Source organism: Dermochelys coriacea, chromosome 3 (genome assembly GCF_009764565.3).
Source record: "Dermochelys coriacea isolate rDerCor1 chromosome 3, rDerCor1.pri.v4, whole genome shotgun sequence".
NCBI lineage: Eukaryota > Metazoa > Chordata > Testudines > Dermochelyidae > Dermochelys > Dermochelys coriacea.
Genome location: NC_050070.1, coordinates 67893627 through 67921348, shown reverse-complemented (window position 1 = coordinate 67921348; position 27722 = coordinate 67893627). Strand labels below are relative to the sequence as shown.

The 27722-nt window shown below is 42.2% G+C and overlaps 1 protein-coding gene across 1 annotated transcript; it reads left to right on the top strand.

The window, feature by feature from the left end:
* Nucleotides 1-66: 66 nt before the first annotated feature.
* On the top strand, nt 67-25765 carry GJB7 (gap junction protein beta 7). The gene is made up of 2 exons (XM_038396514.2): nt 67-218; nt 22296-25765. The coding sequence occupies exon 2, from the start codon at nt 22323-22325 to the stop codon at nt 23127-23129; it is 807 nt and encodes a 268-aa protein (XP_038252442.1). The 5' UTR covers nt 67-218; nt 22296-22322; the 3' UTR covers nt 23130-25765.
* Nucleotides 25766-27722: the final 1957 nt, after the last annotated feature.

Here is a 27722-nt window from a genome sequence, read left to right as displayed (position 1 = left end):
TTCCTGACAGCACTAGACACACTGTAATACTCATTTGAATAATATGCCAGAACAACTGATCAGGTTACACCTGTTTAGATTATACTACCTAGGAAACAACTGGACTCCATTTTCACAGCTTTAAAGCAATTACTCCCTTTCTGGGAAATGAGTAATTAATTGTTAATGGTACTAGAAAACGGCTGGTTCAATTTTAATCATCACCTGTTGCTGTTCAGGTAAGTAAGATTTTCTTGTTCTGATAAAATGTGTCTTTATTCAATAAGAAACAGGTTAGGGGGGAGGTTGTCTGTGTTTATCAACAATCAGGATAATAGGTTTAAGAAAGTGTCCTTCCAGAAAGTGTCAAATGTATATGCAATTCTAATTAAGTATAAGCCTTGTAAAATGGTGGTAAGATTTCCCATGCACTGTTGATCTACTTTTTAAACAATTTAATTGTTACAAACTGGAACGTAGCCATCTATGACCCACAGTCCGTATGTTTTAATTTATTTTTTTTCAGTAAGTTCCAATGTTGAAATCCCTTGCCTTGTGATTGTAATACTTTTGTCCTCTGACCACCCTTACAGAAATGAACTGCAATATTTATTGTGCAGATATGGAGCAGACACAGCTACTTTGGCATTTTATGTAATCCTGGACATTTCAAGTATCATTTTTGATTACCTAATTTACTAAGATACACAGAAAAGGCAATGGCTGATAGTTACTGTTCCCCCCAGAATCAGTCCTGTGATGTGGAAAATAATAAAACACACCATACTCTGGCAGAACATCATACTTGATAGCTGCTGGGTTGTTAAATGATGCTTTTAATTTCTCAAATGTAAATATAAAATGTTAGTGAGATGAAGCAATGCAACTACAAGCTATAAAAAAGAGTTCATCAGAGTTAAGCTTCTGACAAACACAGAGGAGGTAGTTTGTGGATGATATTCTCCCCTACATACAAACTATTTTGATCTTTCCACACATTCTCTGGGGGTGGGTAGGGAAGGAGGGCAGGTGTATTGATTTAAAGAATAAATTGTCAGCTGATCTTAAAAATGTGCCTTATTTAGATCTGAATCAGGCTTTGAGTAACATGTCTAGATTCTGGTATGGTATTCATCACCATCATGGCTGAATGCCTCAATATTTAGCAGCACAAGGCTGGGCTATTGAGGAATGGAGGTAGATGATTAGTTTAATTTTTCTGATGAAAGTTTTCAAAAATTTGGGAAACACTGTATCAATTAATTGACCCTCACGCTCCCCCAAAGAGATAGAGAAAAAATATTTATCCCACTTTGGAGATGAGGAACTAAGGCATAGAAGGATTAAGTGACTAGCCCCCGGTCACCCAGGGAGTCTGTAGCAGAGCAATTATACCCAAATGGTTTATTATCATTATTAATTATTTTATTAAAGTAGCACCTTGATGCCCCAACCGAGAACAGGATCCCATTGTGGCAGGGAGTATACACACACACACTAACAGAAAGCTCCTGCCCTGATAAGCTCACAGTCTAAATAGACAAGACAGACAGAGTGGAAAAGGGAAGTATTACCCCTATTTTACAGACAAAGAATGGAGGCCCTGAGAGATTACATGATTTCCCCAGAGTTACACAGGAAGCCAATAGCAGAGCAAGGAATAAACCCAAAACTCTACTGAGTGCCACTCCAGGGCCACAACCAAATGACCAGCCTTCCTCCATTTACTTCTGTTCACTACCATTCCTGTACATATTTAGCAAGTACCTATCCAGGCTAGTGTTTTTACACATTATACATACACATTTTAACCACTATTCTACTTGCATGGGAAGTATGGAAATTCTGCTTAAAAAATTACTTATTGTGGCGCCCAAAAGAGTGCTAAGTGCCTCCTCCTGAGAGATAAAAGGACATGAGTTGTGCTCTGATGAGCTTACAAGCTAATGCTAGACCTGATGTAATGAGAGGTTAATATTAAGAAGGCAGAATAATAACTCAGCATGCTACCGTGGCTCAGATACTGGACTGGGATACAAGAGACTGGGTTTTAGTCCTAACTCTACCATTGATCTGCTGCATGACCTTTGGTAAATCACATTGCCTCTGATTTCCCTCCTACCTTTTGTCTGTCTCTTTAGACTGTACACTCTTCAGAGCAGGGACTTTGTCTCTTACTCTGTGTTTGTGACATATCTATAACAATGGGGTCCTTCTTTCAATGGCACTGCTAGACACTGCCATATTATAAATAATAATCAACTAGGGCTAGTATGCAGTTCAGTGGAGGTAGGTCTGTTTGCTAATGGAATATAAGAAGTAAATATCTTAGCCAGCTAGTTTCTTGTAGGCTTCCAAAAACAATGAGTATTGAAATTTACATTTTTTATTTCAGTTTGACTCATTTTAGGACAGACAAGGGAGTATCTGAACAATGAAAGACCCTAGACACAAATAATTTCCCAGTGTTAAATTATTATGCTTGGCATTTCCATAACACCTTTCACCCAAGCATCAGAAATCAATTTTCAAAGTTGGTATTATCACCCCCATTTTACAGATAAAGAAACTAAGGCACTGAGGGTTGTGGCTTGATTTTCAAAAGTGATGAGCACCTACAGCTCCCATTGATTTCAATGGGATTTGTGGGTGCTTAGCACCTCTGAAAGTTAATCCATAAGTAACTTGATCAGGGTGACTCTGAATAGAATCAGGTCTGGCATCTTGTAACTTGCTCTAGTCACTAGACTACACTGTCCCCACAGGGAAGTTGATGTCTCAACTTATTTTCCACCTTCTGTTTTCCTGTGCCCTCCTCAGTGACTCTCAGCACCCGCCCCGCTCCTTTAGTGTCTTTCCCAATGATTTCCATCACCTTCTCTCCTCTGTCATAAAAGCCACCCATAAAGAAAGACTATGTCTTATAGTGAACAGAATTGATATTTTAAATCAACAATGGTTACACAGAAAAAAAATGTCACCATTGCACAGCTTGCTAGGCCAGTTCGAAGCCTGTACACACAACTTGTGGGCCTCACCCTGACTTCCCAGGCTGACAATCTGCCCTCTCTGCTCCACCTCTGCATTCCTCTGCTTTTATTGTACAGCAACAAAATACTCCCCACTCCTTCTCTGTGTGCTCCCCTGGTGACTCCCAGTGTCCTTCCCTCACCAGTATCTCCTGAAAGTATCCCTATTTCTCCGCCCCCACAAACTCCTGATAGATTAGCTCCATTTGCTATTGGCTCATTTCCCCCTCACATTTTCCTAATTCCCCATTCTCCTCTGTACAAAAGTACTTTTTCTACTGCTAACATAGTTAGCAAAGATGGTCAAAATCTGGGGGAAATTATTAATCAAATAATAAGCTATTCATTGGATGCATTAGTCAATGCATATTATTCAAGCTGCTATAGACCTGACTGAATCATACAATTGTTCAGTGAATAATTCATTCAACCGTGGCATTATTCAAATACATTTTTCAATAAATGATATTCAGCCAGCTTAGCAATTAATGGTGCAGCTTTCCATACAATCATGTTGTTCAGTCTGTCTTTTCTAGAGTATTTTGAACAAGAAACTCTTTCCTTTTCAGCCCCCTCTCCTCTGCTGATTTGAACTCTCTATAATGACTCCCTTTTCATTTCTGATAGAGATGATATCTTTCCTTCATCCCTTCCACTCTGGAGGCTCCATCTTTGGCCCTCTTCTTGTTCTCTTTTCCTGACACCCTTTGTGACTTCTCATTGCTAGCTTCGGTGCTGGACATCACCTCGATACAGATGATACCAATCTTACATGTTCCTCAACGTACTCTCTGATCCCTCTGCTTCCTCATTCAACTGTCTTTCTTCCTTCTGCTCATTTAATGCTGCACCAATCATTCTACTCTTGGATGCTCTAAAGAGTGAAATCTTCCTTCCAGGTATAAATCCACCTTAGACTTTCCCTTTGCTTAACGCAGAATATAATTTTGCTAAGACTAGAAGTCATCTCTAACTTGCTCTGCTCATTTATCTCCCCTCTTCTGGAACATTGCCAAAACTCCCCCTTATTGTGATCTCCCTCTTGTCACAAACACACCCCAACTTGACTATTTCAGTTCCTATTTTATAGTCTTTCTGAATCCCTAGACTGTTCTGGATTTGACTCCTCACACAATGGCTTCATCTTCTCTAGTCGCAGGTCCATCTGTTCACCATGCTTGGCCTCCCCAACCCCTCTCCCTATAGCTGCTTGTCATTCTCACATGTCCTGCTCCATCAGGAAGTCTACTGTCTCCCTCTCATCTACTGAATCACTGTCTTTTTGCTTTATTCTTTAACTGATGACTAACCCTGTCTGCAAAGTCTAAGCCTTTGAAGAATGAATGGCATTGTACAGTATCAACCTGAGCATCAGTTAAAAGCTACATTGCCATATAGCAGCAATTGTACATAAAATAAACATTTTTTTTCCTTTTAAGGACACATTTCCATCTCCTTTGGGCAGAAATGTTGCCTGTCACCCTGAGAAATGCCACAAAACAAGCTCTGTCACTCTATAGACCTGCTCAGCTGAAGTTTGTCCCATTGACACTCAGCCAGTGTCACAGGGAAGACTACAGATGTAAAAACACTGACATTTTGTTGCCTAGAGCTTGTTGGGAATTAATGGCTCCAGAAAGTATAGCTGTGTGTCCAACAATCACTTTATTTAAAAGTCTCATTTCAGCCAAAGGAGCATTTAATCAAGTAACTATGTAAATAAGTCTTCATTAACTAAAACCCTTTTCGGTATCTATTCTATATCAGAGCTACATGATTTAAACTCTTCCTCCTCTTTGCTCTTTCAGTAGATTGGGGCCTATACATTTCCTAAGGGCTTTCTGAGAGTTCCCTCCAAGCTCTTATCCCCAGTTCTCCCTGGACAGGTCTTTCCTTTGTGCTTTTCTTCAGCCTGTTCTCAGTGTAGGATTGTGGGGCAAGGCGTAAGGAACATTTTTTCTAGTCCCAGTTTCTATGTAGGCACTCCCTGATACAGAAACACTGGCAAAGATTTTCTAAAGCAAGGGCCTGAAGATAGATTCCTAAATTCACAAGTGGCACCTTTTCAAAAGTGCTGATTCCCCAGCTACTCCCACCCCCAACAAAGAGCTGCAGCATAGATATTCATCAGACAAGAAATATAGGCTTTCTTTACTCCGATCCAATACACCTCCTAAAATTCCCGCACTGCCTTTATGAGGATTCCTTAAGTAAAAAAAGTTACTTGGTAGGAATGATGACTTGACCTATAAGCTGTTTTCACAGCAGTTAATGCAGAACCTGGTTTTCTGAGGGTATGTCTACACTACGAAATTAGGTCTAATTGATAGAAGTTGATTTTTTAGAAAGCGATTTTATACAGTCAATTGTGTGTGTCCCCACTAAGTGCATTAAGTCGGCGGAGTGCGTCCACAGTACCGAGGCTAGCATCAACTTTTGGAGCATTGCACTGTGGGTAGCTATCCCACAGTTCCCGCAGTCTCTGCTACCCATTGGAATTCTGGGTTAAGCTCCCAATGCCTGATGGGGCAAAAAAATTGTTGTGGTTGGTTTTGGGTACATCATCAGTCTCCCCTCCCTCCATGAAAGCAACAACAAGCAATTGTTTCACTCCTTTTTTCCATGCGGGCGCCATACTGCTTTCAGCAAACGCTGCAGTAGGACTGCAAACCGTCGTCATCTAATGACTTCTTCAGCTGCCACTCTGCTCTCCTGATGCTATGAATCCACCTCACAGGTCCTCTATATGACCGTCGTCATCCATCGCTTCCGCTGTCACTCTGCTCTCTTGGTGGTCTCGCAGGGCCGCTTCCACTGCAACTCTGCTCGGCTGCTCTTGTCTCACCATACCACGGCAAGCATGCAGCTCGCTCAGCTATTGTGTTCTGGCAGCAGACAGTGCAGTAGGTCTGCAAAACTGGTCATCCAACCACCGCTTTCCCTGCAACTCTGCTCTCCTGCAGACGCCATACCATGGAGCCTGCTCAGATCACTGCGGCAGTTATGACCATTGTAAACACCCCACACGTTATCATGCAGTATATGTAGAACCAGAACCTGCAAAAGCAGGCAAAAGATGGCAGCACAGTGATGAGAGTGATGGGGACATGGACACAGACTTCTCTCAAAGTCTGGCCCTGGCAATTTGGCCATCCTGGTGGCAATGGGGCAGGCTCATACCATGGAACGCCGATTCTGGGCCCAGAAAACAAGCACAGACTGGTGGGGACGGCATAGTGTTGAAGGTCTGGGATGAGTCTCAGTGGCTGCGAAACTTTCGCATGCTTAAGGGCACTTTCATGGAACTTTGTGACTTGCTTTCCCTTGCCCTGAAGCGCAAGAATACCAAGATGAGAGCAGCCCTCACAGTTCACAAGCAAGTGGCAATAGCCCTCTGGAAGCTTGCAACACTAGACAGCTACTGGTCAGTCGGGAATCAATTTGGAGTGGGCAAATCTACTGTGGGGGCTGCTGTGATCCAGGTAGCCAATGCAATCACTGAACTGCTGCTATCAAAGGTAGTGACTCTGGGAAAAGTGCAGGTCACAGTGCATGGCTTTGCTGCAATGGGATTCCCTAACTGTGGTGGGGCAATAGATGGAACCCATATCCCTATCATCACCAAGGCAGCCAGTATATAAACCGAAAGGGGTACTTTTCAATAGTGCTGCAAGCACTAGTGGATCACAAGGGATGTTTCACCAACATCAACATGGGATGGCCGGGAAAAGTTCACAACACTCGCATATTCAGGAACTCTGGTCTGTATGAACAGCTGCAGCAAGGGACTTACTTTCCAGACCAGAAAATAACTGTTGGGGATGTTGAAATGCCTATAGTTATCCTTGGGGACCCAGCCTACCCCTTAATGCCATGGCTCATGAAGCCATACACAGGCACCCTGGACAGTAGTCAGGAGCTGTTCAACTATAGGCTGAGCAAGTGCAGAATGGTAGTAGAGTGTGCATTTTGACATTTAAAAGTGCACTGGTGCAGTTTACTGTCTCAGTTAGACCTTAGCAAAACCAATATTCCCATTGTTATTACTGCTTGCTGTGCGCTCCACAATATCTGTGAGAGTAAGGGGGAGACATTTATGGTGGGGTGGAAAGTTGAGGCAAATTGCCTGGCTGCTGATTACATGCAACCAGACACCAGGGTGGTTAGAAGAGCACAGTAGGGTGTGCTGCGCATCAGAGAAGTTTTGAAAACCAGTTTCATGGCTGACCAGGCTCTGGTGTGACACTTCTGTTTGTTTCTCCTTGATGAAAACCCGCCCCCTTGGTTCACTCTACTTCACTGTAAGCCAACTCCCCTCCCCCCTCTGCCGCTTGCAGAGGCAATAAAGTCATTGTTGTTTCAAATTCATGCATTCTTTATTAATTCATCACACAAATAGGGGGATAACTGCCAAGGTAGCTCAGGAGAGGTGGGGGAGGAGGGAAGCACCGGGTGGGCTGGGGGAGGAGGGAAAGACAAGGCCACACTCACTTCAAAACTTATTGAATGCCAGCCTTCTGTTGCTTGGGCAGTCCTCTGGGGTGGAGTCGTTGGGTGCCTGGAGGCCCCACCCCCGTGTTCTTGGGTGTCTGGGTGAGGAGGCTATGGAACTTGGGGAGGAGGGCAGTTGGTTACACAGGGGCTGCAGTGGCGGTCTGTGACTTTCCTGCACCTCAACCATATGCCAGAGCATATCAGTTTGATCGTCCAGTAGCCTCAGCATTGCATCCTGCCTCCTTTCATCATGCTGCCGCCACCTTTCCTTTTGATCCGGCTACCTCTCCTATTGATCCTGTTGCTCCTGCTACTTGTCTTCACATTCATTTTGTGCTTTCCTGGACTCTGCCGTTGTCTGCCTCCACACATTTTGCTGGACTCTTTCAGTTTGGGTGGACTGCATGAGCTCAGAGAACATTTCATCGTGAGCATGGTTTTTTCGCCTTCTTATCTACACTAGCCTCTGGGATGAAGATGCTAGTCGCAGCGTTGAAACATTTGCAGCTGCATGAGGAAAAAAGGGAGATTAAAATTGAAAAAGACACATTGGCCATTTAAAAGGAGGGGCTGATGTTTTTGGGTTAACGTGCAGCACAAACCCAACTAAATCTCCCCCACACCCAGTTCTCTGGGATGATCGCTTCACCCCTCCCCCCACCGCATGGCTAACAGCGGGGATGATTTCTTTTCAGCCACAGGCAAACAGCCCAGCAGGAATGGCCACCTCTGAATGTCCCCTTAATAAAACTCCCCTATTTCAACCAGGTGACCATGAATAATATCACTCTCCTGACGATAACACAGAGAGATAAAGAATGGATGTTGCTTGAATGCCAGCAAATACTGGGACCACACGCTGCCATGCTTGCTTATGCAATGATTCCAGACTACGTGCTACTGGCCTGCTGTGGTAAAGTGTCCTACCATGGAGGATGCAATAAGGCTGCCTTCCCCAGAAACCTTTTGCAAAGGCTTTGGGAGAACCTGCAGGACAGCTTCATGGAGATGTCCCTGGAGGATTTCCGCTCCATCCCCAGACACGTTAACAGTCTTTTTCAGTAGCTGTACTGGCTGCGAATGCACTCCAAGTCTTCAGGGCAAATTAATCATTAAACACGATTGCTTTTAAACCGTGTATTATATTTTCAAAGGTACACTCACCAGAGGTGCCTTCTCTGCCTTCATGGTCTGGGAGCCTGGGTTGGGGGGTATTGTCTCCAGGGTGATAAACAGTTCCTGGCTGTTGAGGAGAACGGTTTCTCCACTTGCCTGGTGTACACCATCTTCAACCTCCCCCTCCTCCTCATCTTCCTCATCCCCAAAATCCTCATCCCTGTTGCATGAGACTCCCTTGCAGGAGTCCATGTACAGGTGTGGGGTAGTTGTAGGGGCACCTCCTAGAATTGCATGCAGCTCATCATAGAAGTGGCATGTCTGGGGCTCTGACCCAGAGCGGGCATTTGCCTCTTGGGTTTTTTGGTAGGCTTGCCTGAGCTCCTTAAGCTTCACGCAGCACTGCTGTGGGTCCCTGTTATAGCCTCTGTCCTTCATGCCCTTGGAGATTTTTTCAAATATTTTGGCATTTCGTCTTTTGAAATGGAGTTCTGATAGCACGGATTCATCTCCCGATACAGCAATCATAGATTCATAGATACTAAGGTCAGAAGGGACCATTCTGATCATCTAGTCCGACCTCCTGCACAGCGCAGGCCACAGAATCTCACCCACCCACTCCTATGAAAAACCTCACCCATGTCTGAGCTATTGAAGTCCTTAAATCATGGTTCAAAGACTTCAAGGAGCAGAGAAGCCTCCCTCAAGTCAACCATGCCCCATGCTACAGAGGAAGGCGAAAAACCTCCAGGGCCTCTCCAATCTGCCCTGGAGGAAAATTCCTTCCCGACCCCAAATATGGCAATCAGCTAAACCCTGAGCATATGGGCAAGATTCACCAGCCAGATACCCAGGAAAGAATTTTCTATAGTAACTCAGATCCCATCCATCTAATATCCCATCTCAGGGGATTTGGCCTATCTACCCTGAATATTTAAAGATCAATTACTTACCAAAATCCCATTATCCCATCATACCATCTCCTCCATAAACTTATCGAGTAGAATCTTAAAGCCAGATAGATCTTTTGCCCCCACTGCTTCCCTTGGAAGGCTATTCCAAAACTTCACTCCTCTGATGGTTAAAAACCTTCGTCTGATTTCAAGTCTAAACTTCCTGGTGGCCAGTTTATACCCATTTGTTCTTGTGTCCACATTGGTGCTGAGCTGAAATAATTCCTCTCCCTCTCCTGTATTTATCCCTCTGATATATTTATAGAGAGCAATCATATCTCCTCTCAACCTTCTTTTAGTTAGGCTAAACAAGCCAAGCTCCTTAAGTCTCCTTTCATAAGACAAGTTTTCCATTCCTCGGATCATCCTAGTAGCCCTTCTCTGTACCTGCTCCAGTTTGAATTCATCCTTTTTAAACATGGGAGACCAGAACTGCACACAGTATTCTAGGTGAGGTCTCACCATTGCCTTGTATAACGGTACTAAAACCTCCTTATCCCTACTGGAAATGCCTCTCCTGATGCATCCCAAAACCGCATTAGCTTTTTTCACAGCCATATCACATTGGCAGCTCATAGTCATCCTATGATCAACCAATACTCCAAGATCCTTCTCCTCTTCCGTTACTTCTAATTGATGCATCCCCAATTTATAGCTAAAATTCTTGTTATTAATCCCTAAATGCATAATCTTACACTTCTCACTATTAAATTTCATCCTATTACTATTACTCCAGTTTACAAGGTAATCCAGATCCTCCTGTATAATATCCCGATCCTTCTCCGAATTGGCAATACCTCCCAGCTTTGTATCATCTGCAAACTTTATTAGCACACTCCCACTTTTTGTGCCAAGGTCAGTAATAAAAAGATTAAATAAGATTGGTCCCAAAACCAATCCCTGAGGAACTCCACTGGTAACCTCCCTCCAACCTGACAGTTCGCCTTTCAGTAGGACCCGTTGCAGTCTCCCCTTTAACCAATTCCTTATCCACCTTTTGATGTTCATATTGATCCCCATCTTCTCCAATTTAACTAATAATTCCCCATGTGGCACGGTATCAAATGCCTTACTGAAATCTAGGTAAATTAGATCCACTGCATTTCCTTTATCTAAAAAATCTGTTACTTTTTCAAAAAAGGAGATTAGGTTGGTTTGGCACGATCTACCTTTTGTAAAACCATGTTGTATTTTGTCCCATTTACCATTGACTTCAATGTCCTTAACTAATTTCTCCTTCAACATTTTTTCCAGGACCTTGCATACTACAGATGTCAAACTAACTGGCCTGTAGTTAGCTGGATCACTTTTTTTTCCTTTCTTAAAAATAGGAACTATATTAGCAATTCTCCAATCATTCGGTACTATTCCTGAGTTTACAGATTCATTAAAAATTCTTGCTAATGGGCTTGCAATTTCAGGTGCCAATTCCTTTACTATTCTTGGATGAAGATTATCTGGGCCCCCCGATTTAGTCCCATTAAGCTGTTTCAGTTTTGCTTCTACCTCTGATATGGTAATATCTACCTCTATATCCTCCTTCCCATTTGTCATGCTACCATTATCCCCAAGATCCTCTTTAGTCTTATTAAAGATGGAGGCAAAGTATTTGTTTAGATATTGGGCCATGCCTAGATTATCTTTAACCTCCACTCCATCCTCAGTGTTAAGCGGCCCTACTTCTTCCTTCTTAGTTTTCTTCTTATTTATATGGCTATAGAACCTTTTACTATTGGTTTTAATTCCCTTTGCAAGGTCCAACTCTACTCGACTTTTAGCCTGTCTCACTTGATCCCTACATGTTCTGACCTCAATTAGGTAGCTTTCCTTGCTGATCCCTCCCATCTTCCACTCCCTGTATGCTTTCTGCTTCTTCTTAATCACCTCTCTAAGATGCTTGCTCATCCAGCTTGGTCTACAACTCCTTCCCATGAATTTTTTCCCCTTTCTTGGGATACAGGCTTCTGATAGCTTCTGCAGTTTTGATTTAAAGTAATCCCAGGCCTCCTCTACCTTTAGATCCATAAGTTCTTCAGTCCAATCCACTTCCCTAACTAATTTCCTTAATTTTTGAAAGTCAGCCCTTTTGAAATCAAAAACCCTAGTTGCAGATTTATTTTTTGTTAATCCTTCCATTTAGTTTGAACTGAATTAGCTCATGATCACTTGAGCCAAGATTGTCCCCTACAACCATTTCTTCTATGAGGTCCTCGCTACTCACCAAAATTAAATCTAAAATGGCATCCCCTCTAGTCGGTTCAGTAACTACTTGATGAAGGAATCCATCAGCTATCGCATCTAGGAAAATCTGAGCCCTATTATTATTACTAGCACTGGTCCTCCAGTCTATATCTGGGAAGTTAAAGTCTTCCATGATCACGCAGTTTCCATTAGTATTTACTTTATTAAAGACATTAAAAAGGGCTCTATCCATATCCAAATTAGATCCCGGAGGTCTATAGCACACCCCAAGCACTATCGTAGGAGAGGCTTTACTAGTTTTCTTCCCCAATGTAATTTTTGCCCAGACAGACTCTGTCTTATCCATTGCATCACTTCTTATTTCTTTACATTCTACCTCATCATTGATATACAATGCTACTCCACCCCCTTTACCTTTGTTTCTGTCTTTCCTAAAGAGCACATACCCTTCAATACCTGTAGTCCAGTCATGACTACTATTCCACCATGTTTCTGTTATCCCTATGATATCTGGTTTCACTTCCTGCACCAGTAGCTCTAGTTCCTCCATTTTGTTACCTAGACTCCTCGCATTGGTGTACAAACATCTTAATTTTTGCTGTTTGGCCTCGCTCACATTTTGTACCCTATTAGGCACAGTCATTCTACATCCAGTATAACCTATTAGACTAGTATCCACACCGCCCTCACTCCTTATATACATTCTCCTACCCACGGCTGTATCCATTCTTACTTCATCTTCTTCCCTCTCAATGCTAAAATCTGGCGTGGAGATTTTCTGGACATCTCCCATCCATCTCCCCCCAGTTCCTAGTTTAAAGCTCTCTTTATCAGTTGTGCCAGCCTCGATCCTAGAAGTCTATTTCCTTCCCTACTGAGATGAAGTCCATCCCGAGAGAACTGACCTCTGTCCGTGAATGCCTCCCAGTGGTCATACATCCCAAAGCCCTCCTTATAGCACCACTGCCTAAGCCATCTGTTGACAGTCATAATCTTGTCAGACCTTTGTTGCCCTTCTCTAGGAACAGGAAGGATCCCGCTAAAGATCACCTGAGCCTCAATTTCCTTAAGCGTCTTCCCCAGCCTAGCATAGTCTCCCTTAATACTTTCCAGCGAGAATCTAGCCGTATCATTTGCTCCCACATGAAGGATAATTAGGGGATTCTTTCTCGCTCCCTTTAGGATCCTTTTCAACCTCAGGTCTACATCCCGTGTCTTAGCACCCGGAAGACAGCACACCCTTCTATTCTCAGGATCAGCTCTAGTTACAGGCCTGTCTATTCTTCTCAATAAAGAGTCCCCGATCACATAGACCTGCCTTTTCCTGGTGACAGTGCTATTCTCCAGTGTCTCCCCTGTTCTCTCTGGCTGCAAGTTCTTTCCATTCCTATTTGCCCTTACAATCTTCTTCAACCCATCCTGTATCCTCCTGGGGCTCATATTTGGTGTAGGCTCCCTTGACTCTTCCCCTTTTTCTATAGGGCTAGCCTCTCTTCTCTTCTTCCTTACCCTTCCACCTTCAACAAGTACCTGCTGAGCCCCTTCTTCATTTTCCAACTCTGCAAACCTGTTCCTAAGCTCTATTTCTCCTTCACTAGCCCATCTTTTTCTTTGCCTGGTTCTTTGAGTCACATGTTTCCACTGACCACTTTCCCCATCCAGTCTCTCCTCAAAATTCCCCAGCCCTGGTTCCATCTGTGAGTCTGATCTTTTCCCTTCAGATACCTCATATCTTTGCTCCATCATCTGCTCAAACCCCTTCCTAAACTCAACGAGACTTTCCACCTGCATCTCCAAACCTCGGATCTTTTCCTCCATCGGCTCTATCAGACGGCATTTCATGCAGAAAAAACTCTTACCGGTTCCCCCCTCCAGGATCATGTACATACCACAGCTTCCACATCCAGTCATCCTCAATGTGTCTTTCACTGCAGGAGTCACTCCCACAGCTGCCTCTGTATCTGTCATCTCCTTCCCACCTAAATCCTGTTAATCTGGGAAACACAAGCCACACCAAAAAGACCACCCCCCCCAGCAAAAACAAACCCCAAACAAGCACCACAATCCAAACCCCCTTTTCAAACTCCCAGTCAAACTCCCCTGTTTAGAGCTCTGTTTGCTAGCTCCTGTGCCGCTGCAGCTGTCTGTGATCTCATACCTCCTGTTCGGTCCATGCTGGAGCTCTTTTGCGATTCTAGGATTCCATGGTCACCCCTGCTGATGAGATCTGCACAGTCACCTATGCTGATCAGCTTGCCATGCTGGGCAAACAGGAAATGAAATTCAAAAGTTCACGGGGCTTTTCCTGTCTACCTGGCCAGTGCATCCGAGCTGAGAGTGCTGTCCAGAGCAGTCACAATGGAGCACTGTGGAATAGCTCCTGGAGGCCAATACTGTAGAATTGCATCCACACTAACCCAAATTTGACTGGGTGATGTAGATTTCAGCGCTAATCCCCTTGTCGGGGAGGAGTACAGAAATCTATTCTAAGAGCCCATTAAGTAGACAAAAATGGCCTCGTTGTGTGGATGGGTGCAGGGTTAAATCGATCTAATGCTGCTAAATTCGATCTAAACTCGTAGTGTAGACCAGGGCTGAGATTAAGAGTAATTTACCTAATGTTAGAAAAGGAAAACCTACTTGGCACATCTCTAATCTTCTTGTCTGTGTTTTATTAAGTGGGACCATATTTATTTTTTTGTTAGTCAGTTCACTTCCCTTGTCAAACAGGATTACATTAATGTGAAGTAGGAATCTTTTAGTTCAGGCCCTCAGCCCCCCACATGGGAGAGATACAGTGCAACACTTTGGTGCACTCTGCTATTCGCACTCCCATAGTCCAAATGGAGGGGCAGGGTAGATATGCCCTAAGATTTTGCAGCTTATGCTGAGCACACGCTTCTGTTAGCGTTGTCAGAGCCAGAATGAATCTAAGCAACTAAGACTCTGGACTGGAATTGAACAAACAATCCTACTAAAGATGCAGGGGACAGAGAAGACTCCAGCTCACTCTCCCATAGTTGTATTGACTCTACAGCTAATGAGTAAAAAGTAGGGAGAAAAATGAAAGGGACAGGGGACTGGAAACGCTGCAAGTCCTCCTCAGAGTGTTTCCCTGGCATAGTTTCCTGTGAGGGCAGATTTGCTCCTCCTCTTGCAGAACAAGGGATTTTGGGCCCCCAAACCAGCATATAGTCCAAGATCCATGTGGAACATGAACGCCTGGCCTCGCTAGATAGAGGCCCTGTGTCTGCCCTTGTTGTCTGTACTATAGCCCCCTTTTAGCTTTGATGGGAATTGCACTGCTAGGGGCTCCCCATCCAGCTGGTGATACTGGACATGTATAAAAGAAGATCTCTATAGCAAGGATGGTGGGGAAACACATAGGAAACATAGCCAGGTTTCTGTGATAAAGGTTAGGGCATATGTTAAACTATGAAATGATGTATACCCAGTACAGAAGTGGAGGATTTAAAATGCAACAATGATCTACAGGTAAAAGAACTTCCCAGCAAATGTCTATAATTTTGGAAAAATAATTCAGTCTAATATCATGGGATAGTTGGCTCCTACACAGAAGTCTGAATTTTAAATGGAATTTGCTTAGACAGCATGTAGCAAGTATTTGCATAAACTGGAGTGTGCTATAACACACTGCACAGGTTTTGGCACACAGCTAAAAATTTACATTATGGCTTCCTTTGAAATCAGCAGGAAGATAATGTGTATGGAGACTGGCATAAAGAAAGCGTTACACCATTTAGTGAGAGAAGAAATCATTTTTATCAAAGAACAATGAAAACAAATACCCAGTCATGTCTAGCTAAGAGAATGTCCAGAAGGTTAATGTCAGAGAAGAAGTCTGGTGCTGCTCCTTTGATTATGTACTTGATAATAAAAATAACTATTGTTGGCACTTATATAAATCAGGTCAAACCAAATCTCACAGAACTACTTATTTCTGGGTATTTTACCAACCCATGGCAAGCTTTAGAGTGGATAAAAAGGCATGTATTTTAAGATTTGATTTGTATTGTTATTGGAAATGCAATGTTTGTTGTTACTGGGAATATCTATGGCTAGCAGAGAAAGTGTCATATGCAATTTCACCTCTTTCTATAATAGGCTTCCACAATTTTGGACAACCTGTTCCTGAACACTTGAACCTGGGGACAACCTCACTCCACTTGCTTGAAATCTCACACGATCTCATCCTCTGATTACATTCATATTAACTTATGTTAGTGTCTTAATAGCACTTAGTAAAACTGTAAAATTCATCAGAAAACACCATTACACTGTAATCCTTCTGTTAGAATGTTTACATCTTACAAAGGGAATTATATCTAAAATGTGTAGGCTGCTTTAGAAAATATTTACTTGGACACACGGGGAGATATAGTTATACAGTTATAGTGACTTAGTTGCATGTTAGACAATAGCAGTTATTGTTTTACTGTTTGTTTTAATTATTTCAGACACATTTGTAATTAAACTTTTTAAATATTTGGACACTTTAATTTATCTGTATTGGGGTAAGTATGCTAACAGAATATTCATTTGTATACAATATGCTCATTTAAATATTAATATATACAAGATCCATAAATTCAAACTCCATTTGTAATATATATATCCTACCCCATTCTCCCCAGAAGAGGAAGTTAAAAAATCCTGCCCTGTCACACCGCATGCTAACTGTGATGAAGCAGAGAAACTTCCCACCAGCATAGCAGGGTTAAAGCAAGCCCCAGCCTGTTATACCTACAGTCAATGCCAGGGCTGTAGGGGGGAGAAAAAGAGGGGTCCTGGCTTAGTTTGGGGCTGATTGTTGAAGAGGCAGGAGCTAGCTACCTCCTGTCTGAGGGGAAGGGTCACTAGCCTGCCAGCCAAGGCAGCCATCTGGGAGTAAGCACTGTCTCTCCAGGCAAGAGAGACTGAGAAGGGGACCTAGGAGTCTCCAGCATCTGAGGTAACTGAGTGAGCGAACCCCATAGACATTGGGGGGCTTGCCTTCACCCAGCTTGCAGCTGCCCTGCCCAAAGAAGCTTGGGACTGTGGTAAGGCACAACCCACAACACAAGAGAGGTCCCTACAGGAAGCAAGCCGCTTAGCAAATTAGGCTAGAGGGTCCATGCTCCAAACTAAACAGACTGGTCGGAAGTAACTCAGGGCAGTGGATTTAGAGTCTCTTCTGGGAGGGCCTCCCCTGTTTAGGGGCTGACGTACACACGGCCCTGAGCTGCGACCCAGTGGAGAGGGAGGGTCCAGGTCCCCCTAACCCCCCGGCCTTAAAAACTGAGGCTCCTCAACCAAGCATGGGGCTGAGAGCCATGCGCTGTAACCACTAGGCAGTCCAGCTCTTCAATCTGCCTGTTACAGATTGGTGAAGAATGCATGTAGATGCCCTAGTCCCAGCATAAGGGAATTGAAGAAAAAAAGAGAGAAAGAAACCCTCAAGCAGCCCGCACTCTTGCTAAATGGAAATGGAACAGCTACTAAAACCGATGGCCAAACAAAACACCCATCATCATAAGCAGCAACAACTCCTTCTGCAAATGGCCAACCAGCAGCAGCAGTTGATCCAGGGGCTAGTGGCCCAGCAGCAACAGCAGCAGCAAGAGTTCGTCCAGCAGGTGGTCACGATATTATGGCCACCCGCTCCCACAGAGCCAGCAAACCCTGCCCCAGCTGCGACTGCCACCCATGAGCAGCACGTGTAAGAGGCTTACGGGGACTAAGCCTCCCCAGAAAAGGCTGGCCATGCAGCAGGGCAAATGCTGCAGTTGTGGCATGGGTCACCTTCCTTTGGAGGCATGCTGGGTCACCTTTCGGGTCCCGGAAGTGAAGCTCCCTAGAATGAGGGAGCCACTGGCATCTGGACCGAGGTTCCACCTTTGCTCTGCCTCCTTCCCTGAAACACCCATCCACCACTCACTCCTCTCCGCTGCGGAGAGGAGCAAGTGGTGTGTGGGCAGGCGGGCCCTTAGAGGAAGAGGTGTGGGGAAGGAGTGAGTGGCAGGTAGGCAGGCCTTGGGGGAAGAGGCAGGGAGGAGGAGTGAGAGGCAAGTGGTCAGGGGGCACCTTGGGGGAAGAGGCAGAGTGGGGGTGGGACATTGGAGAGGCAGGGCCACGGACTGGGCACCAATGGACCCCTCCACTTCCAGGGAGCTTCCAGCACTCGCGTGTAAGCCTCCCCAAACAGAAGTCTCACACACCACCCATGCTGCCACCCCATCAGACTTACCAAAACAAGATCCGGCCCATTGATGATCCTGAGGCCTTCCTTGAAACTTTAAGTAGGTGGCTGCGGTAGATCTCTGGCTTCAAGCCTAATACACTGTGGTACTGACACCATACTTAATCGGAGTAATAGGGGAGATCCCCAATCCTGGTGAGGGGACATCCCATGCATCTGAGCCAATCTAGCAAGACAAGGCCCCATCGAAGCATAATGAAGAGACCCCCTGCCCCGCCCCCCCGCATTACCTGAGTCAGAGATTCTGAATCAGTTCTCCAACTTTGTAGAGGAGCATTGGGTGGAGAACATGCTGAACTGAGCATACACCCAGGTGGTGGTAGCAAATAGAGAGACCTCTATCATATCCCCGCTTAGTCGTCTCTTTTCCAAGCTGAAAAGTCCCAATCTTATTAAGCTCTCCTCATACGGAAGCTGTTCCATACTCTTAATTTTTGTTGCCCTTTTTTGAACCTTTTCCAACTCCAATATATCTTTTTTGAGAAGGGGCGACCAGATCTGCATGCAGTATTCAAGATGTGGCATACAATAGATTTATATAGAGGCAATATAATATCTTCTATCTTATTAGCTATCCCTTTCCTAATGATTCCCAACATTCTGTTAGCTTTTTTGATGGTCACTGCACAATAAGTGGATGTTTTCAGAGAAATATCCACAACAACGTCAAGATCTTTCTTGAGTGGTAACAGCTAATTTAGACCATCATTTTATATGTATAGCTGGGATTATGTTTTCTAATGTGCATTACTTTGCATTTATCAACATTGAATTTCGTCTGCCATTTTGTTGCTTAGTCACCCAGTTTTGTGAGATCCTTTTGTAGCTCTTCACAGTCTGCTGTGGACTTAACTATCTTGAGTAGTCTTGTATCATCTGCAAATTTTGCCACCTCTTTTCCCACATAATTTATGAATATGTCAAACAGTTATGGTCCCAGTATAGACCCCCTGTGGGACACCACTCTTTACTCCTTTTCATTCTGAAAACTGACCATTTATTCCTACGCTTTGTTTCCTATCCTTTAACCAGTTACTGATCCATGAGAAGACCTTTCCTCTTACCCCATGACAGCTTACTTTGCTTAAGAACCTTTGGTCTTGTCAAAGCCTTTCTGAAAATCTAAGTACACTCTGTCCACTGGATCATCCTTGTCCACATGTTTGCCTACCCACTCAAAAGAACTCTAGTAGATTGGTAAGGCATGGTTTCCCTTTACAAAAACCATGTTAACTCTTCCCCAACAAATCATTTTCATCTATGTGTCTGATAATTCTGTTCTTTACTATAGTTTCAACCAGTTTGCCTGGTACTGAAATTAGGTTTACCAGCCTGTAATTGCTGTGATTGCCTGTGGACACCTTTTTAAAAATTGGCATCACATTAGTTATCCTCCAGTCATCTGGTACAGAAGCTGATTTAAATGGTAGGTTACAAACTACAGTTAGTAGTTCTGCAATTTCACATTTGAGTTCCTTCAAAACTCTTGGGTAAAGACCATCTGGTCCTGGTGAATTATTGCTGTTTAATTTATCAATTTGTTCCATAACCTCCTCTAATGACACCTCAATCTGGGACAGTTCCTCAGATTTGTCACCTAAAAACACTGGCTCAGGTTTGGGACTCTCCCTCACCTCTTCAGCCCTGAAGACTGATGCAAATAATTAATTTAATTTCTCCGCAATTACCTTATCTTCCTTGAGTGCTTCTTTAGCATTTCAATAGTTGTTTAGCAGGCTTCCTGCTTCTGATGTACTTAAAAATTTTGCTGTTACTTTTTGAGTCCTTTGCTAGCTGTTCTTCAAATTCTTTTTTGGCCTTTGTAATTATATTTTTACATTTCATTTGCCAGAGTTTATGCTCCTTTCTATTTCCCTTGCTAGGATTTAACTTCCACTTTTTAAAGGATGTCTTTTTGCCTCTCATTTCTTCTTTTACTTTGTTGTTTAGCCACAGTGGCATTTCTTTGGTTCTCTTACTATGTTTTTTAATTTGGGGTATACATTTATATGGAGCCTCTATTATGGTGTCTTTAAAAAGTTTCCATGCAGCTTGCAGGGATTTCACCTTTGACACTGTACCTTTTAATTTCAGTTTAATTAACTTCCTCATTTTTGTGTAGTTTCCCTTTCTGAAGTTTAAATTCTACCATAGTGGGCTGCTTTGGTGTCCCCCTCCCCCACCCAGGATATTAAATTTTATGTTGTGATCACTATTACCACACAGTTCAGCTATATTCATCTCATGGCCCGGATCTTCTGCTCCACTTAGGACTAAATCAAGAATTGCCTCTCCTCTTGTGTGTTCCAGGACTAGCTGCTCCAAGAAACAATCTTTTAAGGTGTCAAGAAACTTTATCTCTGCATCATGTCATGAGCTGACATGTACCCAGTGAGTATGAGGGTGGTTGAAAGCCCCCATTATTAGAGTTTTTTTATTTTTATAGCCTCTCTAATCTCCCTGAGCATTTCACAGTCACTATCACCATCCTGGTCTGGTGGTTGGTAGTATATCCCTAGTGATAGATTCTTATTATTCAAGCATGGACTTACTATCCATAGAGATTCTATGATAAGGTTTGGTTCATTTCAGATATTTACTTCATTTGACTCTGTGCTTTCTTTCACATATAGTGCCATTGCCCCAACCCCCAGTACTTTGGAACAATTTACCAAGGGTTGTGCTGGATTCTCTGTCACTGAAAATTTTAAAATCCAGAGTGGATGTTTTTCTAAAACATATGCCCTAGTTCAAGTAGAAATTTAGGGAAGTCCTACGTGTTATATAGGAAATCAGACTAGATGATCACAGTGATCCTGTTTGGCCTTATAATCTATGAATCTGTTAATATTATGCAAATGATCCACAAAAAGCAGACAAATACAGTCCTTTTACAGCAACTGAACTGCATGACAAATTTTGCACCCCCATAAAGCACAGAGGCTGGGGCTGAATGTAACGGAACATGAGTTAAACACAAATCCAGAGAAGATGAATGTTGGCACTAAATCTACCATTTTTAAAGGACAGAAAGAAGCCTGGGGCTTGGAACATCTCTTATGTTGATGGTTTTATAGGCTTGATTGTTTGTTTGACAATACATTTTGCCTATCAGATGCAACTTATTTTGGCTTTGCTTAAAGGGCTCACAAAGACTGTTGGGTGACGTTATATGGATTTGCTGTTGGCAAATATTGACAGATGGGCCAGGTGACTCTCTCTATGATGAAAACTAATCCTTGTTTTACAGAGCAGTATTTCATTTTAATCATTCACATAGACATTAACCTTTGAGGAGGATTTCAGACACGTTTTCTTGCATACAAATGTGCTTAGCTAAGGGTAATGAAGGACAATGAAGTAACTCCCACTCCATATTAGCCTGTAAATGGAACAGCGAGAAGGAGGGAAAAAATGAAACCAAAACAAAAATAACCAAAACTTTTATAAATAAGATTTTCCATCCATTTATATTAGAGAGAGATTACAATGATCTTATCTTTAGCATTATGCTTCAAATTGTGGAGCCAAATGCATCCACCACCTGGGATGTTCTTGGCCCATAATTTTTTCATATGCAATCATCACCATAAAATGTCTGCAATTGCTATTATTCAAGACACACCCAAGAGATCTGCTTTTCCTTCTATTAAGATATTGTTCTATTATTTATTGTTCTACTAACTGAGATCTGTTAGCAAAATTATTACTTTTTAATGATGGTCATTGCAGGTGCTTCTCCACATCCTATGATAGAACAGATTCATCTGTGCAGCCTGACTGGAGGATGCTATTAGGACACCATACTCCTTATGGTTGCCTTCCCCCCGCCCCATTTATATCATATGGTGAGCACATGGTAGCTTTAGCCTTGATTCCTGGGAGCTCACTGGGTCCTAAATAGTCAAACTATTCTTTCCTGGGACATTTTTATGATTTCTCTTAACGTTCATAAGAACAGTCCCGCTTTGTATTTATAGCATGTTTAGAGCAAGGCTGAACCTCAGTGTCTGATGTGGTGCCTAACATGATTTGGTCTTGCCTACACTTGCTGTTAAACTGTTCTCAGTATTAGCAACCATAGGAGGTACCAAATATCAGATCTAAAACCTGCCCTGTGAATCTAGGAACAGCACTTTGACCTTAATTATTTTAGGCTGGTTTAGATACTAGTTATATTAATACGATTCAGCGTGGATGCATTTGTTTTTTGTTCTTTATCCAGACAATGGGAAATCATTAACGTATGTTTGTTTGTTACAGCATTTTGTCCTTCCTTCAGAAAAAAACATGAGCTGGGGATTCCTGCGAGACATCCTAAGTGGAGTGAATAAATATTCAACAGGAATTGGCAGGATCTGGTTGGCTATTGTGTTTATATTCCGCTTGCTTGTCTATGTTGTGGCAGCAGAAAATGTCTGGAAGAATGAACTGAAGGAATTCGAGTGCAACATCAGGCAACCGGGTTGTGAAAACGTCTGCTTCGACCACTTCTTCCCTGTTTCCCAGATCAGGCTTTGGGCCTTGCAACTGATCATGGTCTCCACCCCTTCTCTTTTGGTTGTTCTCCATGTTGCCTATCGAGAGAACAGGGAAAAGCGACACAAAAAGAAACTTTACAAGAGCCCAGGAAGCATGAATGGTGGACTGTTATGCACTTATCTCATCAGCCTCATTTTCAAAACAGGATTTGAAATTGGTTTCCTAGTTTTGTTTTACAAGTTGTATGGTGGATTCAACGTGCCACACCTTGTGAAATGTGACATGAGGCCATGTCCTAATACAGTAGATTGCTATATCTCCAAGCCCACAGAGAAGAAAGTCTTCCTCTATTTTGTGGTGGTGACTTCGTGCTTGTGCATTGTATTAAATGTAAGTGAACTGAGCTATCTGATTTTCAAATACAGCATAAAACATTGCCTTGAGATATATGACAAGAAAGTTCAGACCATGAAAAGTGAGTGCCAGAAGCTAAAATACGTTGAGCCCGATGGAACAACAAGTACAGCTCTGTGCTACAGCAATGCTTCACCAGTGCTCGTCAATATGCCAGATAAACCTGAAAGTAACTTACCTACTGATTTGAGAGAAGGATAAAAATCATATTGCATCATGTTAAATAAACTGTCTAAATTATTCCTCTTACAGGAGTTCAAAGAAATCCATGAGTGGATAAGGAGGAACCTTTATTTTTATCTAGAAAATAGCGTATTCTCTTTCTCTTAAAAAGTTGTCAGATCCCTGCTATTGTGTTTTTGCCTTCCCATTCACCTGTATTACGTATTATTCAGGTTTGTTCAGGCTAAATCAAGGCAATGTAAAAGGTTGACATTTCCACCAAGACATAATATAAATACTGAAGCTTGTGATAAATCATCTTGAAAGGACAGTTACTCAAACAATTGTGTTTTGCATATTTTATGCGGCTGCTTTGGTTCAGTTTTTTGTTTCTTTTGAAGAGGATCTTTATGTCTAAGCTGAAACACTCTGGCTCTGGTTAGAATAGAGGAGTGAAAAGGCGATATAAAACTGTACAGATTAAGTCACTCTGCCCATTCGAATCCAGGCCAGGACAACAGGAATGACTGAAAAGGGTTGGCGACTTATGGCTGCTAGCTGTCCTATATGACAGGTTTCAGAGTGGTAGCTGTTAGTCTGTAACAGCAAAAAAAAAAAAGAGGAGTACTTGTGGCACCTTAGAGACTAACACATTTCTTTGGGCATAAGCTTTCGTGGGCTAAAACCCACTACATTGAATGCATGCAGTGGAAAATACAATAGGAAGATATATACACACACCACACACACAACATGAAAAAAATATACATCTTCCTACGTATTTCCCACCTGATGCATGCAGTGAAGTTGGTTTTAGCCCACGAAAGCTTATGCCCAAAGAAATGTGTTAGTCTCTAAGGTGCTACAAGTACTCCTCGTTTTTTTTGTCCTGTGTGAGTGATGGGCTGAGCCTAGTTCTGTTTATATACTAATTGTACTATTTTACAACAAACAACAACAACTAAACACACCTGCTGGCAGACCGATTCCAAGGACTCACCTAGGTAGCTGTCTATTTGAGCTACTTAAACCGCACTTATTGCTGTAGTAGTTGAGCACCTCACAATCTTTAATGTATTTATAATTTATAATGTATTTACACCCTGTGAGGGTATTATTGCCATTTTTATAGGCAGCAGAAACAGACAGAGATACTAAATGGCTTACCCAAGATCACACAGGAAGCCTGCAGCACAGTAAAGAATTGATCCCAGGTTTCCCATGTCCCAGACTATCTCTGTAACCACTGGACCTTTGTTCTTCTCTACAGCTATAGAGATTGAATAACTTTGTCATCTATCAAAGTCCTGCTTCTCAGGTTTGGGTTGAGACACACTAGCTGGGCACCAGGGGTGGTGGTGAGAGGGTTTTGGTATCTGCAACTGCCTGGAGTCTGGCCCCTTTTGCTAACAGTAAATTCAGTCCCATTAAGAACCTATCCTTGTGTGGAATTCTCACAGACGCCAATGGACGTTCTAGGCCCAGAGAGCTTAGAGGACTGGGCCTCAATATTTTAAAAGGTATTTTAGTTTCAAGTGGAAGCAAAGTCAGGAAGAATGTTCATAAATGAAAACTCCAAGGTCTTTTTCAAAATTTCAGAATGTGCTTCAGAATTATGGTCTTTTAAAATTAAGATTATATAGTTAAACTAGAGGGGAGATTATTATTCCATGAAGCCTATCATTTTCCTGCTAACAGGTAGAAAGCGAGAGAAATTAGGACAGGAAGAAATTCATTCTCTATTGAAATCAATGGGAAAAGATGACAATCAGTTTTTCCAACTTTAATTTATATGGTAAGCATTTACGGTTTTGCCTAGGTTCAACTGTTCCAATTTTTGATTTATTTCAATCATCATTGAATTCAAGAGATTTAACACACTATATATATACACACACTTTACTGCAGTAAGATAACTACTCCTGATTTACTAAGCCTTCCTTGCTATAACAGATTAAAATGTAAATTAGTCTAAGCAATATTCGACAGATATCAAACTGCATGTTTTAAGAAGTGGATGCATGTGTCCATCTGTCTGTCCAACTTGCTAAGGATTAGAGCTGGTTGAAATTGTTTGAAAAATTTTCCCATTGAAAAATGTATTTGTGCTGAAACAAATTTTCCATGGGAAAATGTAGATTTTAACAAAAGTTTCAGCTGGAAAATTCATAGTAACAATATTTGTTTTGAATTGGCTTTTGAAATAAACATATTGATTTCAATGTAAAATGTTTTTGTTTTCCATCTTGAGATCCCCCAAGCATTCCCATGTTAAGGCACTTACGTTAGGAAAAACATTCATGACGACTATTCTCTTCTACAAAGGAAAAGACTGTCCTCTAAAAAAGGAAGGTAGCCTGTGCTGATACTCTGTAAAGGAGAATGTAGTGGACCTTGCCTGCGTTATCACTGGCTAACGCAGACTATGGTTTATGTCCCTCCGATAAAAAAAAATATCCGGGGGAGGGGGGGGGGGAAGAAGAGTAAATGTTAGCTGATCATTTAAATAAACTAGCTGCTGTTCTGAAGGAAAGGTTAAGGAACAACTAATTAAAGTCTTACTTTTTTGAAAGACATTCAAGCCTATTGGTATAAAAGCAAATTGTGTTATTTCCATGATAGTGCTAGCTTTGCTAAAAATCAATGTACATAATAAACTAAGCTACTATCATGTTTTTGAAGTCTGTGTGCGCATTCTCATTGTGTGTTGCTAAAAGGAAGCCTTTTAAAATATATGAAAGATCTATTTCTGTTGCTTTCCTGTTTACAAGGGCAGCAGAATCTAACTGAATTTTAGATGTCAGCCTGCCAGCTAGTGGCCAGTTTCAGATTTGCATCTTTAACAAAACTGCACCATAGCATCTATGTTGGATAGTAAAGAGCGTAGACTGCTTGACTGATCATACTTATCCGTTGTTGCCAGAATCATAGAATCATACAACTGTAAGGCTGAAAAGGACCTCAAGAGGTCAGCTAATCCATCCTCCCCCATGGTGAAGCAAGACTAAATGTATCTAGGCCATCCCTGACAGGTGTTTGTCTAATCTGATTTTTTAAAAAAAAAAAAAAAAACTCAGATTATGGGGATTTCCCAGCCTCCTTTGATAATCTGTTCCAGTACCTAACTACCCTTATAGTTAGAAAGTTTTTCCTAATAGCTAATCTAAATCTCTTTTACTGCAGATTAAGCCCATTACTTCTTGTCCTTCAGTGAACATGAAGAACAAATGAATTCTCCTCCTCTTTCTAACAACCCTTAACATATTTGAAGACTTATCAGCTCCCACCTCAGTCCTTTTTTTCCCCCTCAAGACTTAAACAGGCCAAGGTTTTTTAATATTTCCTGATAGGCGAGGTTTTCTAAACCTTTGATCATTTTTGTTGCTCTCCTCTGGACTTTCTTTAGTTTGTCCACATCTTTCTTAGAAGTGTGGTGCCCCAAACTGAACACAATACTCCAGCTGAGGCCTCATCAGTGTCAACAATTAGCTCCAGCGTCTTACATATGACACTCCTGTAAATACACCTCAGAATGACATTAGTCTTTTTTGCAACTGCATCATGTTGTTGGCTCACATTAAATTTGTGATCCACTATAACCTCCAGGTCCTTTTCTGAAGCGCTACTGCCCAGCCAGTTAATCCCCATTTTGTTGTTCCTTTCTAAGTGCCGAACTTTGCATTTGTCTTTACTGAGTTTCATCTTGTTGAATTCAGATCAATTTTCTAATTTGTCAAGATCATTTTGATCTTCTAATTCTGTCCTCCAAAGTGCTAGAAACCCCTCCCAGCTTGGTGTCATCTGCAGATTTTGAAAGCATACTCTCCACTCCGTTATCCAGTCAGTGAAAATGTTGGTAAGTACTGAACCCTAAACAGATCCCTGTGGGACCCAATTAGATACGCCGCCCCCCAGGTCTGTCAGCAAACCATTGATAGCTATTCCTTGAGAATCGTTTTCCAGCCAATTGTGAACCCACTTTATAGTAATTTCATCTACACTGTATTTTCCTGTCTTACAAAAATTCAGCAAACATTTCCCATGCATTATCTATACAAAATGTAGTTTCTGAACTGATTTCAAATGCATGAGTTGAGCTAGCTGTTGCACAAAAAGCTCCTCGTACTGAATGAAACAATTTTGTATTCCATTGTTTATTTTTACCATTTGAATTGTCAGAATGATTAATTCTAGGAAAGGAAACTCAGTCCTATCTTGACATCTGTCCATTTTATGCACTACACATCCTCTTCCTTCAAGAAAAAAAGTAAATACTGTGTCTTGGAGGGGAGTGGGATTTTCTAAGCATTACAATAATGAAAGAGGACTTTTTAACAATGTTTACTTGCGAGTCAGAGAGAAGCACATACTATAAACACCAACATAGGCTTTCAATTCAATTTGGGCTTTTGCTACTTTTCAGTGAGTAAAGCATTCTAGGACAGGGCTCAAACTTTTTTTTGTGGGGTGGACTGCCTCGGAGAGGATATCTTGTGACTACCTCCCCACCCATTTGCAACATATCAGCCATGAGCCATCTATATAATTTGCTTGCATGGAATAGTAATATTGGGAAACATGTTCCTTTGTCTCTGCAACTCATCCAGACTAAAACATGAGAGAAAACTAATA

Coding starts and splice junctions, on each gene's coding strand:
- GJB7 (XM_038396514.2), top strand. CDS start 22,323: ATGAGCTGGGGATTCCTGCGAGACATCCTAAGTGGAGTGAATAAATAT.